The sequence below is a fragment of the Amphiprion ocellaris genome, chromosome 14 (assembly GCF_022539595.1).
Source record: "Amphiprion ocellaris isolate individual 3 ecotype Okinawa chromosome 14, ASM2253959v1, whole genome shotgun sequence".
Classification (NCBI taxonomy): domain Eukaryota; kingdom Metazoa; phylum Chordata; class Actinopteri; family Pomacentridae; genus Amphiprion; species Amphiprion ocellaris.
The window spans coordinates 31,808,802-31,833,847 of NC_072779.1; the positions used below are offsets into that span (position 1 = coordinate 31,808,802).

The window sequence follows — 25,046 nt, forward strand, 5'->3', positions numbered from 1 at the left end:
AAACAGGTTTGTTTACAAAAGAATTACAGTGTTGAAGGATTATTTCAATCAAAATAGTTATTTTTAACGAACTGCTGAGAGTTTTAAAGGTTTATAGTACACAAAATACCTTTTTCTGTCCAACAATTCAATGTTTGAAAGGCTTATTCCACCAAAATAGTTTTTTTTTAACAAACTACTGATGGTTTTAAAGGTGTAGTCCAAAATACCACCTTCCAAAATACTACTTTCTGTCCAAGTACTTGTACTTTAAATGGTGTATTTCATTAGAAACACTACTTTATAAAAAAAAATTATAGTTTTAAAGGTTTATATTACCCAAAATTGCTATTTTTCACAAACTACTGGTAGTTTTAAAGGTTTATTTTACCTAAAATACTATTTTCTGTACAAGTGCTTGTAGTTTTAATGGTGTATTTCATTAGAAACAATACTTTCTGAAAAAAATAATTATAGTTTTGAAGGTTTATTCCACAATGACAGTTATTTCTAACCAAAGAGTTGTCATGTTACAGGATTATTTCATCAAAAGTAGTACTTTCTGTCCAAATACTAGTAGTTTTAAAAGTTTACTTCTCCCAAAATTCCACTTCCTCTCCAACCACTGAATATTTTAAAGATTTATTCCACCAAAATAGTTCTTTTTAACAAACTACTGATAGTTTTTGGTTTATTTTACCCAAAATGCTACTTTCTGTCCAAGTGATTATAGTTTTAAAGGTTTGTTCCATCTGAAATACTGCTTTTTAACAAAATAGTTAGTTTTAAAGGTGTATTCTGTCCAAAATACTACATACATACATATACATATATATATATACATATATATATATATATATAGTATATATGTGTGTGTGTGTGTGTGTGTGTGTGTGTGTGTGTGTGGTGTGTGTGTGTGTGTGTGTGTGTGTGTGTGTGTGTGTTTGTGCATTTCACATGTGACAATATTGATATCAACAACTCCAACGTTGACGCTGTGGAACCCTCACAGGAAACGTTGATGTTTCTGATGTCATGAAAGACATCATGCCTACTGGTGTGACTGAGGGAACTGCAAAGCCCTGAACAGTTGCTGAAAAAAGACTGGTTTCATCCATCTATGAAGAAGTGCAATCAGGCACATCCAGCTGCAGCGAACGACGTTCATTTTTCATCAAACGGCAAGAACAAGACTGCTCTGAGAGGGAATGGACACACTTCAACCAGGTCAACAGTACTACTGGCCTGTCTTCAGAACTCACTAGTGTTGGCTCTTTGCCAGTTGTTTCACACTGTTGTCTTGAGCTGTAAGCAAGTAGCCGGTCAGCCCAGCCAACACAACGTTGTCTTGACTGTTGATAAAGCATTCAACTGGAGGCCCATGGAACTGAAATGGGCCAAGGCAGAGTATAAAGACTTTTCGGTTGTTAGATTAGGGGGTCTCCATACGGCCATGAAATTCCTTGAAGTCACTGAGAAGCATATACAGTCATCCAGCCTTCTGGAAGCGTGGATCGAAGGCAGCCTGTTAGGACCAAACACTGCACAGCAAGCCATGTCTGGTAAATCGTACGCCAAAGGGATGGGAACACACAAGGTCGCTGTTCAAGCATTGTGCAGAATTCTGCTGCCAAAGCTACTTAAGCTTATCAGTGAAGGAGATCGCAATTTAGCACAACAGATTCAGGACAAGACATCCAAAGGCCATACTGCCGGTCCGATCTCTTTGTTTGCAGAGAAGACGTCCATGAGAAAGTTGGAGTCCTGGTAGACTGTAACCCAAACTGGACATTCTGGTGGACCTGCATGAAGATGGTGCACGTTCAGCTGCACCTCCATGCCTTTGACTGGATGCTTCCTTACTTCATGTACTACAACCACACCAACTATGCAAGGTGGGGAACGGTCTACTTTTGCGAGATGCAGCAGCTACTGGATCCAGTGAAAAAAGAGTTGGAAGATCGCAACTTCATTGTTAAAACATGGTGAGGTAACTGTTCAAGACAAATTGGAATGAACATCTTTTTTTTTTTTTTTTTTTTTAAATGTGCATATCAATTTTTGCCATTGTGTTGAGCTTTCAGTCAAAGTATGGACCCATAGCTATTTCAAGACCAGGAAATATGTGTTGTTTTGTTTGGATGTGAATCATTTTACTCAAAATTGTTGAATTAATGGGTGGTTCTTGGATCATTATCGTTGTAATAAATTCTTACTGTTCGCACAGTCGCCATTTTGAATATTAATTATAACCCACAAAAAACACAAAAAATCATCTGGCATATTTCAGAAATGGATTCTAAATCCTTCATGAACAGTCATTGGAACATTGCTGAAGAGAAATGCCTCACACTTTTTAAGGAAGCCCTTTTCTGGGAAATGGAACCAGTCTAACTTGCGAAGTGGGAGGAATCTCATTCATTGAGGAAGTTCACTGTCAGTTGGAGCAGCAGGGTGCAAAAGGTGAATTCCTTTACTGATTATTCACATTAGATGAGCTTCGTTTTTAGAGAATCTGTGAGATTTTTATTGTGTTTCTACAAGTTTTCTACATGTTTCAACCAGTTTGATGCCCAGAAAAGCATCAAATTGATTGGTTGAACGGACGGACGGACAGATAGATCACGGGTTGTTGTTCAGGGTTGAATCTGGTGATCAGACGAGGCGTGACGAGGCTGCAGCCTCCACATACTTCATCAGGTGACAGAACATTCAGTGCTGCAGCAGCATCAGCAATAAGTTCTCTAAGTCCAGTAACTCCTCTCTAAAAAGCAGCACAAAGCTCCACAGATGTCACAATGTCTTCAGGGGATTTCTGAGGGTTTTACTAACCTGAGCAGCAGATTACAGGAAGTTACAGTCGGCACTTATTGTGGAACTGAAGCCTAAATCCACCATTAAGACCCACCGATGAAACTCTCCCTGCTAATTTATAGGATCTGAGCTGTCAAAGCTGACATAAGAGGTAAACTGCAACTGTTTTTTATATTGAAAGAGCAAAAGCAAATCAAACAGTGGCTTCAAATTGTCGTATTTAACATTTTATGAAAAAACAAGAAGGTAAACTGGAGGAAATTATGATAAAAACATTTTTTTTAAAAATATTTTTGAGAAAATGGAATTCTTTTCCTTTCTCTTCAGCTTTCAAAGTCTGAGCTAAAACAACAATGAAGTTCAACCTTATATAACCTGAATGTTGATGTTTTTGGTGGTGGAGACCAAAAACAGAGCAAAAAGGGCAAATATTGAAATTAGAGGGCGAATACCAACAACTTTTGCAAACATGTTCAATGTAACAGTTGATTAAAGTTTGATTTCTCTTCATTGGGTTTTTAGGGTTTTACTGACTTCAGTTAAATGCATTTGTTGTGAAACTGAAGCCTAAATCCACCATTAAGACTCACAGATAAAACTCTCTCTGCTAATTTATAGGATCTGAGCTGTCAAAGCTGACAAATAAAAGGTAAACTTGGATTTTTTTTTTTATATTTAAAGAGCAAGAACAAATCAAACAGTGGCATTAAACAGCTGAAGATGGACTCAAATTGCTGTATTTAGCATCTTTTATGAAAAAACAAAAGGTAAACTGGAGGAAATTAATATAAAAACAGCCCATTTAATAAATTACACTTTTTAAACACTATTCTTGAAAAAAATATGTTATTAATCAACTTTAAAAGATGAAACTGAGCTAAAAGAATAATGAAGTTCTACCTTATATAACCTAAATATTGAATGTTTTTGGTGGAGGAGACCAAAAACGGAGCAAAAGGTCAGCAAACACAGCCAAAAACCTTCTTTGTGGGCCAATTCAGATTAGGACCTCAATTTATCATTTTTATTATCAGCTAATCAATAAAATGACTCAGAAATCCAACACATTTACAAACCTGAGAAGCTAAAACCAATGAATTAGTCACATTTTAGTGTTAAAACTGTGACTTAATTTAAGTAACTTGACTCAGTTAAATCAAAGCCAACAAATAAGAGGAGACTTGCTTTAACTTAAACTTAGATTTTTTTCTAACTAGAAATATTTTTTTTGACATGTAGATGACTTGAAGAGTCTGTTTTGCAAAAACATGACCACACAAATCAAACAGTGGCGCTAAATGGCAGCTGGTGGCTTCAAATTCTTATTTAACATCTTTTAACAAAAACAAGCAGGTAATGTGGAGGAAATTATAATAAAAACAGCTAATTCATTGACATTATTCCTGAAAAAAACAACCTGAATGTGGATGTTGGTGGTGGAGACCAAAAACAGAGCAAAAAGTAGCAAATATTGGGTGACAACACACCATCTGTGTAGGCCTGGATTTAAAATGGTGGTTTTGTGTTCAGAAATTAGAACCATATCTGCACTTAAATGTGTAACAAAATATTCAAATGTTAGCACAAGAAAAAAAGTGGATTAAATAGTAATTGCTCTTACTGTATGTCTGCATGATCAATATTCTCAATTAAAGAGAAAAAACTGTTAAATCAGCTATTTCTGGTCTTTTATTGTCCAGTTTCACAATAGAGGAAAGAAACTTCTCGTTCTCGTGATTTCAGAGACTTAACTTAGCTCATTCTGAAAGTGGAAGCAGCCGTCCTCAGAAATAGAAAGATTTTTAGTTTGATGAACTCAGGTGAGGACGTTGGCTGTTTTAATGCTTTACAGGTGAGTTTTGTTGAGTCTTTATAGAGTAAAATCAAACCTTTGAGTTTCATTCTTTTTGTATACTTGTTTATTTTGTCCTGTTTGATTAATTATCTCAGGATCAGCTGGTGGAAATGAAAGTAGCGTTCGTTCCTCTTTCTTGCATCGTAGCATCTTCCTGTTTGTGGACTTTAACCACCTTTAACTCCGTATGACCTTCAGAAAAAAACAGATATTGTTTCTTGAGCTGTCATTTCCCTTCAGGGGAAACTTAGCAAACACTGCATCTTCTCATGAGTGTCTGTAATGGAAAATTTATTATCTACAAGCATTATTATCTGAAAGCATTACATATTATGTGCAACGTTGTGCTACTTAGTACAGGCGGTCACAACCTTTTGATACTTATAACCTTTTGATAACCTTGCTAAGCTGTTTGTGTCTGATGACCTCTCAAAGACACCCCATAAGGTAGAGAATGCAGGAAAGGAAAGTACCGTCTGTGCAAGATAGACATGTTACCTCTGATTGAACCTGTCTCAAACCTTTGTCTCGAACTATTCCGTCTATAGGTGTTAAAACCAATATAGCATTTCTAAGAAACAATACGATATGACATTTTGCACCTGTGTCTCCATCTGTTATTTTTGTCTTTGCTGAAAGTTGCTTTTACTTTTGCTGGGTTTTTCCCCCACATGTGTTACTATGGATGCACATACACAATAATGCTAAAGAATGGTATAAAAATTGCTGCCTCTCTCAGTCTCTTCGTACTCGCCCATAGACTGCTCTGCATTCTTAATGATTCGTACCTTTGAAGCTTCTAATAAAACACAAAGACAACTTGTGATTCTCAATAGACTTATTTCTTCAACTTGAACAACTGATAAAGAATTTTCCACAACATGTCTTTTATTGTTCAAACAGTCAAGAGTAGTTAGCATTAAATTAGCATTGTTGTTCAACATACTAACATGCTTACAGTGATGATGCTAACATCCTGATCAATTAGAAAGCCACAATTTCTGAATTTCCAGTCTGAAAATTTAACTGGAAGTTCAAACTTGCTTGGAACATAGTGTTTGTTTAGCATATGTTCTTTTAGCATGTTTCACTTTAGCGTGTGTTATTTTAGCATGCTACTGACTAATTAGCAAGGATGTAGCACTAAAATCTCGTCCCAGTGCAGACTTTTTTCCTTCATGGCTGTAGGTTTTATTATTCTGGACGAAAAGCTAATAAAACATAATTCTTTTTTGGTTTTTTTGTTGGATTTATTTCACAATAAAGGACGACTGAATAAGAGCCGAAAAAAACAAAATGGCTTCCAGACAGTATGATGAACCTGTTTGAAGGTATTTTCAGTGTTGTCATTGTTTATTATTTCTGTTTGTTTTACGGGCAGAGGGCAGAGAGTTGCGATCTCCACTGACTGAGCTTATATAGTGGGAGCTACTCAGGTGCAGCTACTGCAGTGGATTAGAGCAGGGATTCTCACAGCTTCATAGACACTCAGAAAACATGAGAAAGCAATGAGGACGCTTGACAGGGTTGTTCTGGTTAGATGCTTTGCCAATGGCCCTTATGACAGTCAGGAGCTCTGTGAACAGTAGGGTTGCTACTCGTCCCTTAAAATACGGAATCGTCCTTTATTTGACAATTAATTGTAGCGTTCAGTATTGAATCAATACGGGACACAAATTGTTCCGTATTTTCATAAATATTCTGTACACGTCTGTTACACGCCTCATCAAAACTGTATAAAGAACAAAATAAAACACAGGAAATATTAAGGGCAGCTATTTTCATCTTCCTTAGACCTGTGTAGCGAGGACCTGATGCCAGGTCCAGCGAATAGATCTCAGAGTTCTCTGTGTGTCCCGTCCTGTCTGGTCCTATGGTCCTGTCTGGTCCTATGGTCCTGTCTGGTCCTATGGTCCTGTCTGGTCCTATGGTCCTGTCTGGTCCTATGGTCCTGTCTGGTCCTATGGTCCTGTCTGGTCCTATGGTCCTGTCTGGTTCTATGGTCCTGTCTGGTCCTATGGTCCTGTCTGGTCCTATGGTCCTGTCTGGTCCTATGGTTCTGTCTGGTCCTATGGTTCTGTCTGGTCCTATGGTCCTGTCTGGTCCTATGGTCCTGTCTGGTTCTATGGTCCTGTCTGGTCCTATGGTCCTGTCTGGTTCTATGGTCCTGTCTGGTCCTATGGTCCTGTCTGGTCCTATGGTCCTGTCTGGTTCTATGGTCCTGTCTGGTCCTATGGTCCTGTCTGGTCCTATGGTCCTGTCTGGTCCTATGGTCCTGTCTGGTCCTATGGTCCTGTCTGGTCCTATGGTCCTGTCTGGTCCTATGGTCCTGTCTGGTTCTATGGTCCTGTCTGGTCCTATGGTCCTGTCTGGTCCTATGGTCCTGTCTGGTTCTATGGTCCTGTCTGGTCCTATGGTCCTGTCTGGTTCTATGGTCCTGTCTGGTCCTATGGTCCTGTCTGGTCCTATGGTTCTGTCTGGTCCTATGGTCCTGTCTGGTCCTATGGTCCTGTCTGGTCCTATGGTCCTGTCTGGTCCTATGGTTCTGTCTGGTTCTATGGTCCTGTCTGGTCCTATGGTTCTGTCTGGTCCTATGGTTCTGTCTGGTCCTATGGTTCTGTCTGGTCCTATGGTTCTGTCTCTGGTTGCCTGGTTACAGACGCTGCTGCTCCCTTGTATTTAAAAATGTCTACATCTGAAACTCCACCACGTCCAAAGAAGCAAAAACATTTGCAAAAGTACAGATGTGAGTGGGAAGAGTGGAACCCCTGGCAGTAGGTACAAACTGTGTTTTCTGTTGCTCATGGTTTAGCTGAAGTAAGGCAGCATCAGGAGACCAACATGTAAGAAACATGAGAACAGAGAGAACCCAACCAGCAGGTCACAGTTTATCATCATCTAATCAGCTCCTGAAGTCTATATGGTAAAGAACATCAGTATCTGGTTGTTAATTTACCAGAGGATGCTTATAATCCTGCTGATGTGGTCCTATAGACTCTACACTAGTTTAGTGACTCAATAAATGCCTAAGTTGTTTATTATTATCTTAAATGCTTTTTAGTTATTAATAAACATTTATTTAATAGCCTATATGTAATCAATAAATGGCCTTTGCCTGTCTAAAGAAAAACTCACTCAGAACTTTGATATGCTAACAGCACTAAACAACTAAATCAATTAATACATGCATAACCACATAAATAAGTTAATGCATTAACTGTGTTAAGATTAGATTTAGATGGAAAAAATGTCTGCAGAGAATTTCTTTGTCCAGTTCTCTGCATTCAGTTGTTTTTGCAGAATCCAGTATTACTCACTGGTTGGTCATTACATTTTATTAGTCTGGTTTCACTCTTTAAAATGATGCCACTTCTTTTCAGACAGAACCTGTGATAAAACAATACAGAACTCTCAGTTTCGTGTTAATAAACCACTTAAAGCTTTAAGTATGGCTAAGTGCTTTTTTCAGAATTAAACATACCTTGAGTGGTTGTGACCCCGAGTTCAGTAAAGTTGGAAAGATATTCACAACTCAATAACTCATTAAATATACTTAGTCAAAACATAAACGATGCCTCTTTCCCATCGTTGTGCAGTAGTCAATGTGCCACAAGCCCAGTTTTATCCAAAGTCGCTGTCTTTCAAGCTGCAGAAATAACATTGGTGTTTATGAGCAGCTGGCTGTGAACAGGTACATCTGCAAACTGCAAACCTGCTACAACAGCAAAGAGAGACACAAATATTCAATAACTTCACTCTTATACTGTAGTGTCTCAAAATCACTGCAGCCTTCAAATGGCTCCTGTTGACACCAATGTTATTCCTGCAACTTGAAAGACAGCTACTGCTGATAAAACTGGGCTTGTAGCACATTGTCCACCTTACAACGATGAAAGAGGCATCAAAATGACCACAAAGAAATGCAACAGGGCAAAAAATCGATGCAAAACCATCCTATAGAGATGCAAGGTGACAAAAAAGACAAAAAACTATAGACAACAAGCAAGAAGAGACACAAAATGACTACAAAGAAATGCAAAATTACAAAACAAAACTATTACAAACAGACACAAAATTACCACAACTTGGGTAAAAAAAGACAGAAAACCACCTCAAAGAGATGTGAACACGGGCCCCTGTATAGCTCAACAGTTCAGCAGGTGACTCATGTACAGGGTTGGTCTCTGATGCAGCGTCCCAGGTTTGATTCCCGCTTGCAGCCCTTTGCTGCATTTCTTCCCCCACGCTTCTCCCCATTTCCTGTCTGTCTCTCACTATCCCTATCAAATAAAGCCAACAAAAGGCCATAAAAATAATTTTAAAAAAAGAGAGATGCAAACAGACAAAATAAACACAAAACCACCACAAACACACAAAAAATGACCACAGTGTGGCCAAAAACAGACAAAAACTATAGACACAAAAGCAATCAAAAGAAGACATAATTACTCCAAAAAGACATAAAACAAACACAACGACGCAAGACAAGCACAAAGAAATGCAAAACCACCACAAAGAGACCAACTGACCAAAAAGACACAAAACCCCCACAAACAGACATAAAATGACCACAACTTGGTCATAAAGACCCAAAAAACCATCGCAAATACATGCAAGTCGACCAGATAGATATGGAAGAGGACCAAGAAGAGACTCACAATGACTACAGAGATACAAACAGACTTCTATTGACTTCAGTGGTTTCCACTTGTTGAACATCCTGCAGTTTGAAGCTGTTTTTCTGGTGTTTTTTTGACTTAAAATGTTCTCCTAAAAGCATGCTGGAAATAACTGTCAAAGATTAGACTCTGAAGCACAGTTAGTGCACAAAAAAAGCCACAACAACCAGTTTTATTGTGATTCCTTCGACTGATATGAATCCATCAATAGTTGATTCTTCTCCCTGCAGAAAAAGGCGACTATCTGGCGTTGGATCTCGGCGGGACGAACTTCCGAGTTCTTTACGTTCGTGTGGTGGAGGAGCAGCAGAAAGTGGTGAAGATGGACAGTAAGATCTGCAGCATCCCACAGGAGATGATGCTGGGAACCGGAGAACAGGTGACAGGAACATGTAGAAATAGTGAAACAGTCGATGAATACGACAATCTGACGGAAACAAAAGAGACTGAAGGAAGTAAAAAACACCAGATTCAGCCAATTTTTCAGTGCTTGTTTTGACTGAACCCCAAAATTCTGTAAAATCTTCACAATTTTTAATGCTGAAATATGAAATATTTAATATTTATTGTTTAAAAATGTCTAAAACCTGAAACAATTTCTATAAGATGCATTTGCTGTTAACTAAACATCACGTATCAGGAGCTCCTTGTGAGTTTTATTAGCAGAATTTGTAACTATAAAGTACAAAAAAGATCAATATTCATCCCTCTGAATTAGAACTATAAGGTAGCAGAAACAGCAAACTTTTAGTGGAGAACATTTCCAGATGTGAGAGAAGCTGAACAACATCTGTCTGTGTGTCCATCCAGCTGTTCGACCACATCGCCCAATGTCTCGGTGAATTCCTCGAGTCTCAGGACCTGAAGGGACAAACTCTTCCTCTGGGCTTCACCTTCTCCTTCCCCTGCGAGCAGAAGGAGATCGACAAGGTGTCACACAGCAAACACACAACAAACGCACAACAAGCACACGACAAGCACACAACAAGCACACGACAAGCACACGACAAGCACACGACAAACACACAACAAGCACACAACAAACACACAACAAGCACACGACAAACACACAACAAGCACACAACAAGCACACAACAAGCACACAACAAGCACACAACAAGCACACGATAAACACACAACAAACACACAACAAGCACACGACAAACACACAACAAACACACAACAAGCACACGACAAGCACACAACAAGCACACGATAAACACACAACAAACACACAACAAGCACACAACAAGCACACAACAAGCACACGACAAGCACACGATAAACACACGACAAACACACAACAAGCACACAACAAACGAACAACAAGCACACAACAAGCACACAACAAACACACGACAAGCACACGACAAGCACACAACAAACACACAACAAACACACAACAAGCACACGACAAGCACACGACAAGCACACGACAAGCACACAACAAACACACAACAAACACACAACAAGCACACAACAAGCACACAACAAGCACACAACAAGCACACGATAAACACACAACAAGCACACGACAAGCAGACAACAAGCACACGACAAACACACGACAAACACACGACAAGCACACGATAAACACACAACAAGCACACGACAAGCAGACAACAAGCACACAACAAACGCACGACAAACACACGACAAGCACACGACAAGCAGACGACAAGCACACGACAAGCACACAACAAACACAAAACAAACACACAACAAGCACACGATAAACACACAACAAACACACAACAAGCACACGACAAACACACGACAAGCACACGACAAGCACACGACAAACACACGACAAGCACACGACAAGCACACGACAAGCACACGACAAGCAGACGACAAGCGCACGACAAGCACACGACAAGCAGACGACAAACGCACGACAAGCGCACGACAAACGCACGACAAACGCACGACAAGCGCACGACAAGCGCACGACAAACGCACGACAAACGCACGACAAGCGCACGACAAGCGCACGACAAGCGCACGACAAACGCACGACAAGCGCACGACAAGCGCACGACAAACGCACGACAAACGCACGACAAGCGCACGACAAGCACACGACAAGCACACGACAATCACACGACAAGCACACGACAAGCACACGACAAGCAGACGACAAACGCACGACAAGCGCACGACAAACGCACGACAAGCGCACGACAAGCGCACGACAAGCGCACGACAAGCGCACGACAAGCGCACGACAAGCGCACGACAAACGCACGACAAGCGCACGACAAGCGCACGACAAGCGCACGACAAGCGCACGACAAGCGCACGACAAACGCACGACAAGCGCACGACAAGCGCACGACAAGCGCACGACAAGCGCACGACAAGCGCACGACAAACGCACGACAAACGCACGACAAGCGCACGACAAACACACGACAAGCACACGACAAACACACGACAAACACACGACAAGCACACGACAAGCACACGACAAACACACGACAAACACACGACAAGCACACGACAAGCAGACGACAAGCACACGACAAGCACACGACAAGCAGACGACAAGCACACGACAAGCAGACGACAAGCACACGACAAGCACACGACAAACACACGACAAACACACGACAAGCACACGACAAACACACGACAAGCACACGACAAGCACACGACAAGCACACAATAAACACACGACAAGCACACGACAAGCACACGACAAGCACACGACAAGCACACGATAAACACACAACAAGCACACAACAAGCACACGACAAGCACACGACAAACACACGACAAGCACACAACAAACGCACAACAAACACAACAAGCGCACGACAAGCGCACGACAAGCGCACGACAAGCGCACGACAAGCGCACGACAAACGCACGACAAGCACACGACAAGCACACGACAAACACACGACAAGCACACGACAAACACACGACAAACACACGACAAGCACACGACAAGCACACGACAAACACACGACAAACACACGACAAGCACACGACAAGCAGACGACAAGCACACGACAAGCACACGACAAACACACGACAAACACACGACAAGCACACGACAAGCACACGACAAACACACGACAAACACACGACAAGCACACGACAAGCACACGACAAGCACACGATAAACACACGACAAGCACACGACAAGCACACGACAAGCACACGACAAGCACACGATAAACACACAACAAGCACACAACAAGCACACAACAAGCACACGACAAACACACGACAAGCACACAACAAACGCACAACAAACACAACAAGCACACGACAAGCACACAACAAACGCACAACAAACACACAACAAACACACAACAAGCACACGATAAACACACAAAAAGCACACAACAAGCACACGATAAACACACAAGCACACAACAAACACACAACAAGCACACAACAAGCACACGACAAACACACAACAAGCACACAACAAACACACAGCAAGCACACAACAAACACACAGCAAGCACACAACAAACACACAGCAAACACACAACAAGTACACAACAAGCACACAACAAGCACACAATAAACACACAACAAACACACGACAAGCACACGACAAACACACAGCAAGCACACAACAAACACACAACAAACGCACAACAAGCACACAACAAGCACACAACAAGCACACAACAAACACACAACAAACACATGATAAACACACAACAAGCATACAACAAGCGCACAACAAGCGCACAACAAGCGCACAGCAAGCGCACAACAAGCGCACAACAAACGCACAACAAACACACAACAAGCACACAACAAGCACACAGCAAGCACACAACAAGCACACAATAAACACACAACAAACACACAAGCACACAACAAACACACAACAAGCACACAACAAACACACAACAAGCACACAACAAGCACACAACAAGCACACAACAAGCACACAACAAGCACACAGGCACACGACAAACACACGACAAACACACGACAAACACACAACAAACACACAACAAGCACACAACAAGCACACAACAAGCACACAAGCACACAACAAGCACACAACAAACACAGCAGAGAGGACACACACACACTGATGTGAAGGTGTTTAGTTTGTGAATAGGTTTGACCGCTGAGTTAAAAATGACCAAAACCAGACACAAAATGACCATAAGCAGAAAAATTACCATCACAAAGAGACACAAAACCAACACAAGGACATACAAATGTCCAATCATAATGACAAAACCTACTAAAACAAGACACAAAATGACAATAAAGAGAAAAAAACAACCACAAAGATACAAATATATGACCCAAAAGGCCCACAAATACACATAAAATGACAATAAAGGGAAAAAACAACCACAAACCTCTAAAAATGAGACACAGAAGGACCATCAAGACACAAAAAAATTAGCACAAAGAGACACAAAGTCATAATAATGACAAAAAACTGCCACAAAGATGCAAGAAATTAGACACAAAATGGCCACAAAGACACACAAAATGGCAAAAATCTGAAAAAAACACCATAAAAGGAAAAAGTGAGACACAATACAATCACAGAGACACAAAACAACCACAAGGACATGCAAATGTCCAACCATAATGAGAAAATCTACTAAAACAAGACACAAAATGACAACAAAGAGAAAAAATACTACAAAGATGCAAAAATTAGAAAACAATAACAAACACAAAACACAAAATGTCAATAAAAATGCAAAAACGAGACACAAAAGGACCACAAAGAGACACAAAATGACAAGAAAGCAAAAAAATCCCACCAACATGCAAAAATGAGACATAAAACAACCACAAGACATGCAAAATGACTAGAAAGTGAAGCACAACATTTAAAAAGAGACATGAAGTGACCATAATAAGACAAAACTAGACACAAAACCACTACAGATACAAAATAAGAATAAAGACAAAGAGCAACGCCAAACATGCAAAAATGAGACAAAACAATCACAAAGAGACACAACATGTCACTAATGAGAAAAAATTACCACAAAGATGCAAAAAGGAGTCATAAAACAACCACAAGACATGAAACTGACTAGAAAGTGAAGCATAACATTTAAAAAGAGACATAAATGACCATAATAAGACAAGAACTGCAAGAATGAGACACAAAACGACTACAAACAAACACAAAAAATTATAAAGAGAAAAAGCAACAACTAAGATACAAAAAATAGACACAACACAACCACAAACAGACACAAAATGATAATAAAAACAAAAAACTATGACAAAGATGCAAAAATGAGACACAAAACGATCACAAAGAGACACAAAATGACGATCAATAGAACAAAACAACCACAAAAGTGCTAAAATGAGATTCAAAAGGACCACAATGAGACAACATGCCAATAATGACAATAACTACCACAAAGATGCAAAAATGAGACACAACGACCACAAAGAGACACACACCAACAAAAGAGACAGAATCTGACCACAATGAGAACAGAAGCGCTTCAGAGTATGAGTTTGTCTTTTATGTCTCTTTTATTAATCAGCATTAACTAAGCAAATAACCAAAATAGGCCACAGGGCCAAACAAAAGGAACCAAAATCCAAACAATATTCCACAAAATAAAGCGCTGTACCCCACAGTGTACACAAATAAAAACCAAAACGAACTGTAGCTAAAAGCAGGTAAGAAAAAAGCACAATAAAAGAAACACCCAATTCCCAAACTGCTTCATCTGCATCAGCTGACGCCGTGAGGAGGCAGACCAAGCAGACGAGGCAGAAAACGCACAGCGAGGCTGGCTAGAGAAGAACAGCATGTCAGGAGCAGCCCTAGCAGTTGCAGCTACCAAATGCAGCTGCACAACACTCGAACCACACAACGCACGAAATGCTTGGTACTGGCCACAGACCAGGGCGAGCGACCGGAGGGGGCGTGGCTTCAGCCTCAGCGAGAGAGAGAGAGAGAGAGAGAGAGAGAGAGAGAGAGAGAGAGAGAGAGAGAGAGAGAGAGAGAGTACCGGGAGCCACCCCCAGCGTTTATAGCTGGTGGGCGTGCCCCGATTGGCTTACAGCCCAGCATTGCCTGGGAGGGCACAAAACTGGATTTGGGCAGGACTATCCTGCTACAAGATGTTAGGAAATAGCTTAGAAATACGAATGACTAGCTCACCAATGGTAGTTGCTGACACGGAGATGCTAGTACCTGTAGTATGAATGCAAGTGGCAACCCTAGCAATGCTAGTAATGGGATGGAATGCCAGGGACTATCATAGGAGGGCTTTTAATTACCAAAGGGAATGCTAGTGACTACGTAGGATTGTTAGTTAGTAGCCTAGGAAAGCTAGTTGCTAGTTTAGGGAGTCTAGTGGACACCCTAGAAATGTTATTGATTAGCTTATGGATGCCAGTGATTAGCTTAGGGATGCTAGTAGCTAGTGCAGAGATGCTATTCACTAGACTAGAAATGCTAGTGGTTAATGTAAGAATGCTAATTGCTAGACAAAGGATGATAGTCACTAGCCTAGAGATGCCAGTGACGAGTGCAGAAGTAGAATTGTTTAGCTTGGGACACTAATGACAAACCTAGAGATACTGGTAGATAACCTAGAAATACTATTGACTAGTTTAGGGATGTTCGTAAAGATTTTAGTGACTAGGACAGAGATGCTAGTCCCTATGCTAGAAATGCAACTGACCACTCTACTAATGCTAACGCTAATGACTACCAATGGGAATGCTAGTGACTATCCTAGATGTGAGTTACTATCTTCTAGATGATTTGGTATCTTTTCTGTCCTAAACATCTGTCTCTTCTGTAGTTTTGAGAAGATGATCAGCGGTATGTATCTGGGGGAAATAGTCCGGCTGCTGCTGGTGAAGATGGCGGAAGACAAACTGCTGTTTAAAGGAGAAACATCAGAGGCGCTGCTGACTCCGGGACAGTTTGAGACAAAATACATCTCTGAGATCGAGGAGTGAGTGGCCTTGTCTTCTGTGTCACTGTTAAATGTAATGATTTGACCGATAGTGTCATTAGTGACTGAGTTTTTCCTCCATGATCCTCGTGCTTCAGGCCAGACAGCGGTCTAGAAAACGCCCAGAAGATTCTGACGGCGTTGGGTCTGAACTGGGATCCGGTGGATGCCTGTGTGGTGCGTCTGGTCTGCGACACCATCTCCTCACGCTCTGCATGTCTCTGTGCTGCTGCCTTGGCAACCATCTCCAACCGTATCCGTGTCAACCGTGGGCTGGACCATCTGAAGACCACCGTAGGGGTGGATGGGACGGTCTACAGAAAGCACCCCAAGTAAGATTTAAGACACAGATAAATAAATAAAGCAGTGACAAGTTGTCAAGAAAACGTAGCTATGTTTCAGCCATACAAAAACACAGAGAGGTATAACAATATTTTATTAAATCTGCGTATTGATGATCAGAGTGATCAGAGACAGCACAGTCCTACCAAAGACACAGAAAAAACTTATCTGTTGTCCTGCTGCACTCACTTGTGCTGTTTTGTAGCCACTGACAGCTGTATGTGAAGTGACAAATCATAAATAATGGCCACTACCCTAGAATGATGGCTAGTGGCCATCATACTATAATGCTAGTCCCTGCCAGAGGGATTCTAGGGGCTAATGTAGGGATGCTAATCACTAGCTTAGAGATTCTGGTGACTAGCCTCAGGATGCTAGTCTATACGCTTGAGATGTTAGCTTTAGGACAAGGAATGCTTTTAGCAAGTTTAGGAATGCTAGTATCCTAGCCTTGGAAATGATATTCCCTACTTTAGGGATGCTAGTCAATAGGCTAGGAATACTAATTTTGTTTGATTTGGTTTGGGATGGTAATGAATAGCCAAGGATTGTTGGTGACTTGCTTAGGGATGGTAGCCACTACACTAGGAATGCTAGTGGCTTGTGGCTAACTAAGGAATGCTAGTTGCTAGCTTAGAGATGATAGTCTAGAAATGCTATTGGTTACTTTAGGAATGTTAAGGAATTGCTAAGGACTACTAGTAACTAGCTTAAGGATGCTGTTGACTCACCATGGCCTAGGAATGCTAATAGCATTGCCAGGGGTTAGCATACGTACACAGCTACCCTTGGATTCTGTTTGCTAGCCAAGGGTTGCTAGTCGATACCCTTGAGATGTGAACCTAGGGATGTTGGTGACAAATCTGGAGATTCTGTTCGCAGGCTGAGGGATGCTAGTGGTTAGCTTAAGGATGCTGGTGACTCAGAGTCGCTGAGAACTGGCCTGGGAATGCTAGTCACTGACTGAGAAATGCTATTGGACAGTTTAAGGATGACATGCAATGTTAGTAACAAACTTAGGGATGCTAGTGGCTAGCACAGGTGGCTAGCCTTGAAATGCTATTGCCTAGCTATTGGCTAGTGCTAGTGGCCATCCTCGTCGTTGTAGTTGGTAGTATAGACATGCTATTGGATAGTTTAGGGATGGTAGTGACTAGCTTAGGGATGCAAATTGCTACACTAGGAATGCTGGGTGTCTCGTGAAGTTAGTTTCATAACCAGTGAGTTGCTGAATAAACAGTAGAGCTCAATGACCAGGTGACTCGTGCTGCCACAGAGGCCTCAACATTAAAGCGAATCAATGTCCTCGACTCACCTGCCTCAGACCAAACACCTCCTAATTTATAGAAAATTAGTTTTTATCGGACATCCTGTACAAGGCGCTCAGTCTTATTCAATCTCCTCTCCCTCTATGATTTGTTAAATTTCTGTAACACGGACTATTAAATGCCTCCTTCCTCCCTCCAGTTTCAGTGAGGAGCTCCAGGCAGCGGTGCGCCTCCTTGCCCCTGAGTGTGACATCACCTTCCTCGTCTCCGAGGACGGCAGTGGGAAGGGCGCTGCCATGGTAACAGCGGTAGCGCAGCGGATAGCTCTCCAGTCCTGACTGTTGGAGGATTTAGCATCAAACACAAAAATGTGAATCTTTTATCCAGCTGCAGCTTTAACATTATGTAAATGTTACACTTATTGGAATGATGGGCCGGTCACATTTATTTTCTGTGAGAAACAGAGATATACAGTTCAGATTAGGAGAGCTCTCTTTAGCTTGTACACTTGAACTCATCACGTACTGACAACGATGATTACTTCAGCTACTGAAACTCATGACTGTTGCTCTGTATTCTTATGCCATAAACCAATAAAACACATTAACTTCAAGTACATGAAAATACCCTGAAAAATAACAGATGAATATTTAAATGTTACTCCAGCATCAGTATAACTATATGAAGTTATCTAACTTTGTTTTGATTCTTTCTGAATGACAATCAACCAACTCCCTTATTTCAGTGTTTTAAATTCTCAAAATCAGTCACTGTAATTGTCTTTCACTCTGAACACAGAAATGTAATTAAACATATTTAAACCCGTCATTTTGTTACTGAGAGCGACGCACATTTCTGACCAGGGTCAAATTCACAGTCTCTGCCTGTCACAGTTACACACTAAGGCTCTATTAAAACATACTACTGTTGTCTATAATCTGGGCATTACATATGGTCAGCTTTCCTGTTAGAAACAGAGATATACAGTTCAGGTTAGGAGTGCTCTCTTTAGCTTGTACACTTGAACTCATCACGTACTGACGACGACTCTACTTCAGCTACTGATAATCAGTGCAGTGCACTGGAGCGCCCTCTGCTGACAAAGCTTAGGTTAGCATGAGAGTTCACTCAAAATCACTCTGTCACTTACAGTGCAGGTAAGTGACAGAGTAGTGCTCTTATGTTTAGAGTCCTTAGTTTTTACTCGGTTCAAAAATCTAATGGGGGGGGGGTCTCATCAAACACACTGTGCCACACTCTCCCCGACTACATTAAATGTCTCCAGACATTTCGGCAGGACTTTAATTAATGTCTTTAACACATACATCAGCCTTCCAAGGCCTCAGAAGGTCTTAGTCTCTGTTACAACAGGTCGCTGTCTCTGTGGTTGTTGCCTTATTGGCTATGGCAAGTCCATGTTCAGAGCAGGAGGATCTGCCCCTAAATCACCACCCTCCGGCCTGTCAGGACTTAGTTCAGGTCCCTGAGGTTGTAGTGGCACATCCTCTTCACTCTGGAGGGGCAAATGGTCTTCCTGATGTGTAGGGCTCTGCTGAGGCTGGAAGGGCTCTGTCAGCGGATTCAATGAAGCCTTCCTGAGCTGTCTCTCTTTGCTGGATCTGAGGAGCCACTGGTAGGTGCCGCTGTTATCGTCTTCTGAGTTTCTGTCCGACTCTGGCTGTTGCTGTTGTTTATTTTGTGGCCTTGTTCTTTTTGTTGCAAGGCTCTGGCAGTCTGTCTGTGGCAGAGGAATCTTGGCCGTTGACTCCTCGACAGGTAGGTAGTCACAGGGCAGTAAAAGGTTCCTGTGCACCACTCTGTTCCTTCCTTTTCCATTCTTGGGGCTGATCTGGTAGACTGGGCTGTTGTTTTTTCTCTCACCCTGTAGACCTGGTCATCCCAGTTAGACTGAATCTTCCCCGGCCAATCGCAAGGAGTGAGGTTCCTGAGGAGGACTCTGTCACCTGGCTGAAGGTCTCTTCCCTGCCCCTTTGTCGGCTCATTGGGCAACAGTCTGGTAAGCTTCTTGCATCCTCTTTTTCCAGTGACTCACATAATCATCATAGGTCTCCTGGGCCTTGTTTTTCTTCAGGTTAAACAACAGATCGATGGGCAGGTGAGGAGAGCATCCAAAGATGAGGTAGTGAGGTGCGTACCCCGTTGCCTCATTTTTTGTGCAGTTGTACACGTGGACAACCTTAGCCAGGGACTCTTTCCAGGCATCCTTCTTGTCTTCCAGGGTACGCAACATAGACAACAGGGTATGGTCAAATCTCTCCACTTGTCCATTACTCTGTGGGTGGTATGGTGTCATAAGTGAGCCCTGGATGCCAGAGAGGTCCTTAACCCTTTAAGCGCCAAAGTCACAATATTGCGACAAGCAACATTGCTGAACATAGCAAGCCATAGCTGCAAATATGGTGCCTCATGTAGTTAGGACTTTACAAGTCCCAAATGGCGGACATCTGGGACTTCAATCTGAGCATCATTTGTGGGCGTGTTTTCATTCAAAGTTTTGGAGTTTATAGAGTTTGAAAACCACCCCCTGGTCGAGGAGACGAGGGTCGCAGTCGGTGCGTAACAGAGCGCAGGACAGCGAGAGAAAAGTTACCCTGCCGAGAGGTCTGTTTACCGTTGACAAAATACTTCATCAAGTAATGGCTGACTCAGATTCTTAAGAAGAATATTCACCCTCTGATGAAGATGTTCAGTCGTCCATTGAGACAGTAAGTGACGCTGCGTCTGTGCGTAACGGCAGGGAGTCCATGCGCCATGACAGTCCACAAGCAGCACATACTGGAGCCGATGCTTTGCTTCACCATGTACAGGGTGGCAGGAGGGGACGTGGTGGGTGTAGCAGGGGTGGTCAAAACACCACTAATAGTGAGGTGGGTAGCGGGGATGCAAAAAAACGTGGAAATAGCGGCAGACGTGGGAGAAAATGCACTGATAAAAGCGGCGGAGGCCGCAGTGGCGTTCACGGCCCCGCTGTAAATGACGATCATGATGGCTGGGTTTGCTTGAGAGATGAGGAACAGTATCACAAGTGGATCAGACATTTTGATGAGCCTGTTGGGTATCGTGGAGACAGGAATCTGACAAATTCTGAGCCAAGCAATGCCATCTTGATCGATAAACATCTGTAAAAGTTATGTAATCCATATGTCCGCCGCCTGGTGACGTCATAATATGCAAATTAGATGAGTGAATTTACTCCCATCACAAACTTTGGATCATACTGATGATTTTACTCATTTACAGTATACCTTTATCTCTAATCATTTTCAAGTTACAACCTTTTGAAAAAATGATATCAAAACTGAATATTTTATTGAAAAAACTGTGGTGCCTAAAGGGTTAAGTCTAGCCATCAATCTGTTCTCAAACTCTTTGCCCATATCATTGTGAACTTGCTGGGGAACCTGAACTTGAGTGCGAAGTCACTGAAGATCTTGTCAGCCACAGTTTTAGCACTTGTATTCTTCGTGGTGTTGGCTTGTCCAAATCTGGTGAAATGATCCATGACCACCAATATATACTCATAGCCATGCTTGCATCTGTCCAGATGCAGGAAGTCTATGGAGACTAGTTTGAATGGATATGTGGTCTGGATCGGGGTCAGTGGGGCACGGGTCTGCTTACTCGGCTTCTTCTTCTTCACACATTCACACACATCACTAACAAAATGTTCCACATCTTTGAACATGTGTGGCCAGTAGAAGCTTTCTCGAATGACGTCAAGCATCTTTTCTACCCCAATGTGACCCATGTCTAGGTGTAGCTTCTTGAAAACCAGTGGCTGGCAGGCTTTGGGGATCAGCAGCTGTTCTCGGTGGGAGGTTCTACAATGCAGAATACCGTCTTCGTCTACCTGGATCTTTAGCCATTGTCTTAGCAAGATGGCTACAGCAGGGTGCTCTGCTCTCATGTCTGTTCTACTTGGCCTCCTGCTTTGTGACTTGAACCAGAGGGCTCTTGACAGGATTTCATCCTCTTCCTAAATCTTGCGAATTTGGGCCGGAGTGAGAGGTTGGCTAGTTGTACAATCTTTCACCAGAGTCAAGGCACTAACATCGACCACTCCAAGGCCCTGGCTTGGCTCTCTCCTGTCCACTGTCGCCTTCTCTATCGATGCACTTGTACCATGTACCATGTAGTTTTCAAAGTCCATCGGTATCCGAGACAGCCCATTAGCGTCTGAGTTATTTTTTCCTGGACGATAGCGTATGGTAAAGTTGTAGTCAGCCAACTCTGGCATGCATTGGTGACCTGTGGTATTGAGTTTTGTAGTGAGCACATAGGTCAATGGGTTGTTATGTGTGTAGACCGTGTATGATGGAGTGTGGTACAGGTAGTCACAGAACCATTCACATCAACGCTAAAAACTCAAGCTTCCTGGAGAGGAGGTGACACTTCTTCTCTGTTGGACTTAGAGTGCAGGAACCATATGCTATCACTGTCATCTTCCCTTGCTGCCGCTGATACAGGACTGCACCCAACGTGATGCATCACGATGTAATATGAAAGGCTGGGTGAAGTCAGGATATCCAAGGACAGGGGGCTTCATGAGTGCATCAACCAGCTGGTCCAGTACATCTTGGTGGGAACTGGTCCACTGAATGGGTGTGCGTGATGGCAAAGCACCCTTCTTTTTCTTATTGCTCTCTCTGCTGTTGGTGTGGTGTGTTCCTCAGGGTTTGGAGCAGTGAGCAGATTGTACAGTGGGTGGACCACATGGGAGCAGTTGGGGATAAAGGGTCTGTAGTAGGAGAGAAAGCCAAGCATCTGGCGTACATCACCAACAGTGGCAGGTGTCCTCTCCTTTAAAGCTGTCACCGGAGTCATCTCCGCTGGGTTCATGGTGTACGCTTCTCCTTTCCCCAACCTACCCAGGAATTTCACACTAGACTCAAACAGTTCACACTTTTACCACAGGTTTAATTTTTTATTTAACCCAGAATACTATGTTCTGTCTAAGTACTTAATGTTTTAAAGGTGTATTCCATCCAAATTACTACTTTCTAACAAAAGAGTTAGTTTTAAAGGTTTATTTCACTTAAAATACTACATTCTGTTGAACCACTTAATGTTTTAAAGGTTTGTTCCAACAAAATAGTTTTTAACAAACTACTGATAGTTTTAACAGTTTATTTTCCGCAAAATGCTACTTTCTGTCGAAGCATTTATAGTTTTAAAGGTTAATTTGGTCTGATATACTAACAGAAGTGTTGCAGTTTTAAAGGTTTATTTCACCAAGTATACCATTTTTTTCTGCAACCATTTAATGTTAAAAAAGGCATATTCCACCAAAATAGTTATTTTTAACAAACTACTGATGGTTTTAAAGGTGTATTCCATCCAAAATACTACTTCTACTAATTCTGAATTTCCGCTTTAAGGTCGTAAACTGTGCAGCGAGCATTGAGTTTTCCCACTGAAAATGAATGCAGCAGGGTAAATGTGGCCTTGACATGTCGTTTTAGAATTTGTTTGAAGCTAAAAATGATCAGATTTGCACTAAATCTGCTCAGATGTTCTTTAAAAGTGTTCTGAAAGTGACTTGTTTTTGTTGGGGGACGACTTTTATCAATCGCTGACAAAAAACAACGATAAATGTTGTAATTTCTCTACGTTTTCTGTACTTTTCACTCTCTGTGTCTGCACTTTTGATTGAAATTTTCTTGCAGTTGGAGTTGAGGTTTGTGTTTCCTGTGAGAGTCGGCTGTTTTGTAAGAATCTGACACAATGTTCAGTTGCACCAAACGGGCCAAAGTTTAGGAGAAAAAACTGGAACTGAAGTTCAGATGAAGAAACTGAGAGAAGTGGAGTAAAAACTCACAGATTGTACTCATATTCTAACATGCTGAGCTGCTGTAGGACGACAATGAAAACACTGATGGAGAAAATATTCTTTTATTATCAGTTTTTATGGAGAGAAATCATTTCATTCTTACAGTTTCAGTCTTTGTCAGCACTTTCATTCTTCAGAACCTGCAAATACACAAAAAATAATAATATTTAACTGCTTTTTTTGCATAATTCACTGGTCTTTTACAAATTTGCCCTGTTTTATTAAATTATAGATAATATCCAGAAAAATCACAGAAAATAATATTATTATTGTTAATGTTAACTGTTTTCTTAAGGGTCAAAACTGTGAATATAATTGGATTTTTTGCAAATGCTAATTTGGTCTTTTATGTTGTCTGACCATAAAATTGCACCATTTTTAGTGTATATACATATTTTTTTCACAAATCATTATTTTACAGAGATTCACCATTATTTTAAAGGAAAAAATGTGTATTAGGGTTTGAAAAATGGTAAATATTACTATTTTTTTAGACTGTTATTTTAGAGTTGTCCTGTTTTGTTAAGCTACAAATAATTTCCAAAAAGAAATGTACAATTTCTTAAAATAAAATTCACAGAAAACACGTAGTAATTTACATGTTGACCATTCAAAATTACAAAAACAAAACAAACAAAAACCCAACAAATTTTAAATTGTATTGCATGTATATATTTAGAGTATATATAGAGATATTAGATATGTTATTATTTATAAAAGTTTATAAGGATTGAAAAATGTTATTTTGCAGATTTTTACATGTTGACTAAAGAAAAAGTGTGTGACACTAAAATTCCACTTACTGTATTTAAATCAGATAAAAATATTATTAATTTATGGATATTCTGCATTATTTATCATCATTTTTTGTAGATTTTGAATGTTGCGGTATTCAACTGTTTATAACTATTTTTTGCAGTGTAGAAAAGAAAAATATTTTCTCATGTACATTTAAATTGCTGCACCAGATTTTGAATAAAATAAAGTGTATATTTTATCTAAAAAATATATGTATATAATAGAGGTTTAGAAAAGATAAAATGCTTTAGAATAAGAGAAGTAGAATTCCTGGTAAACTGTCTGTAGTGGTCTCAATGATAAAAACATGTATTTACTGTATGATTCCGTGTTTTACTGGTTCCCATCATTCTTCAGGAGGTGTAGCTCTAAATGTTAACCTGTGTGATGATTAATTTTTTTTTTAATTGTCTTTAATTTCACTTGAAATGAATCACAAACAGGTGGAGCCTCGTGACTGAGCGAGTTGCGGATAAATTCAGCTGCACTTTTACGCAGAGAAAACAAAAAAAACAAAAC

General features: G+C 41.0%; 1 protein-coding gene across 1 annotated transcript; it reads left to right on the forward strand.

The window, feature by feature from the left end:
- Positions 1–15,790: 15,790 nt before the first annotated feature.
- Positions 15,791–18,244, forward strand: LOC118470588 (hexokinase-2-like). The gene is made up of 3 exons (XM_035950064.2): positions 15,791–16,268; positions 16,367–16,600; positions 18,078–18,244. The coding sequence occupies exons 1-3, from the start codon at positions 16,123–16,125 to the stop codon at positions 18,214–18,216; spliced, it is 519 nt and encodes a 172-aa protein (XP_035805957.1). The 5' UTR covers positions 15,791–16,122; the 3' UTR covers positions 18,217–18,244.
- Positions 18,245–25,046: the final 6,802 nt, after the last annotated feature.

What these genes read in the sequence shown, in the direction of transcription:
- LOC118470588 (XM_035950064.2), top strand. Translation starts at nt 16,123, where the DNA reads ATGATCAGCGGTATGTATCTGGGGGAAATAGTCCGGCTGCTGCTGGTG. An exon ending in TACATCTCTGAGATCGAGGA is followed by an intron (nt 16,269 to 16,366) that starts GTGAGTGGCCTT and finishes CTCGTGCTTCAG; the next exon opens with GCCAGACAGCGGTCTAGAAA. An exon ending in GTCTACAGAAAGCACCCCAA is followed by an intron (nt 16,601 to 18,077) that starts GTAAGATTTAAG and finishes TCCTCCCTCCAG; the next exon opens with TTTCAGTGAGGAGCTCCAGG.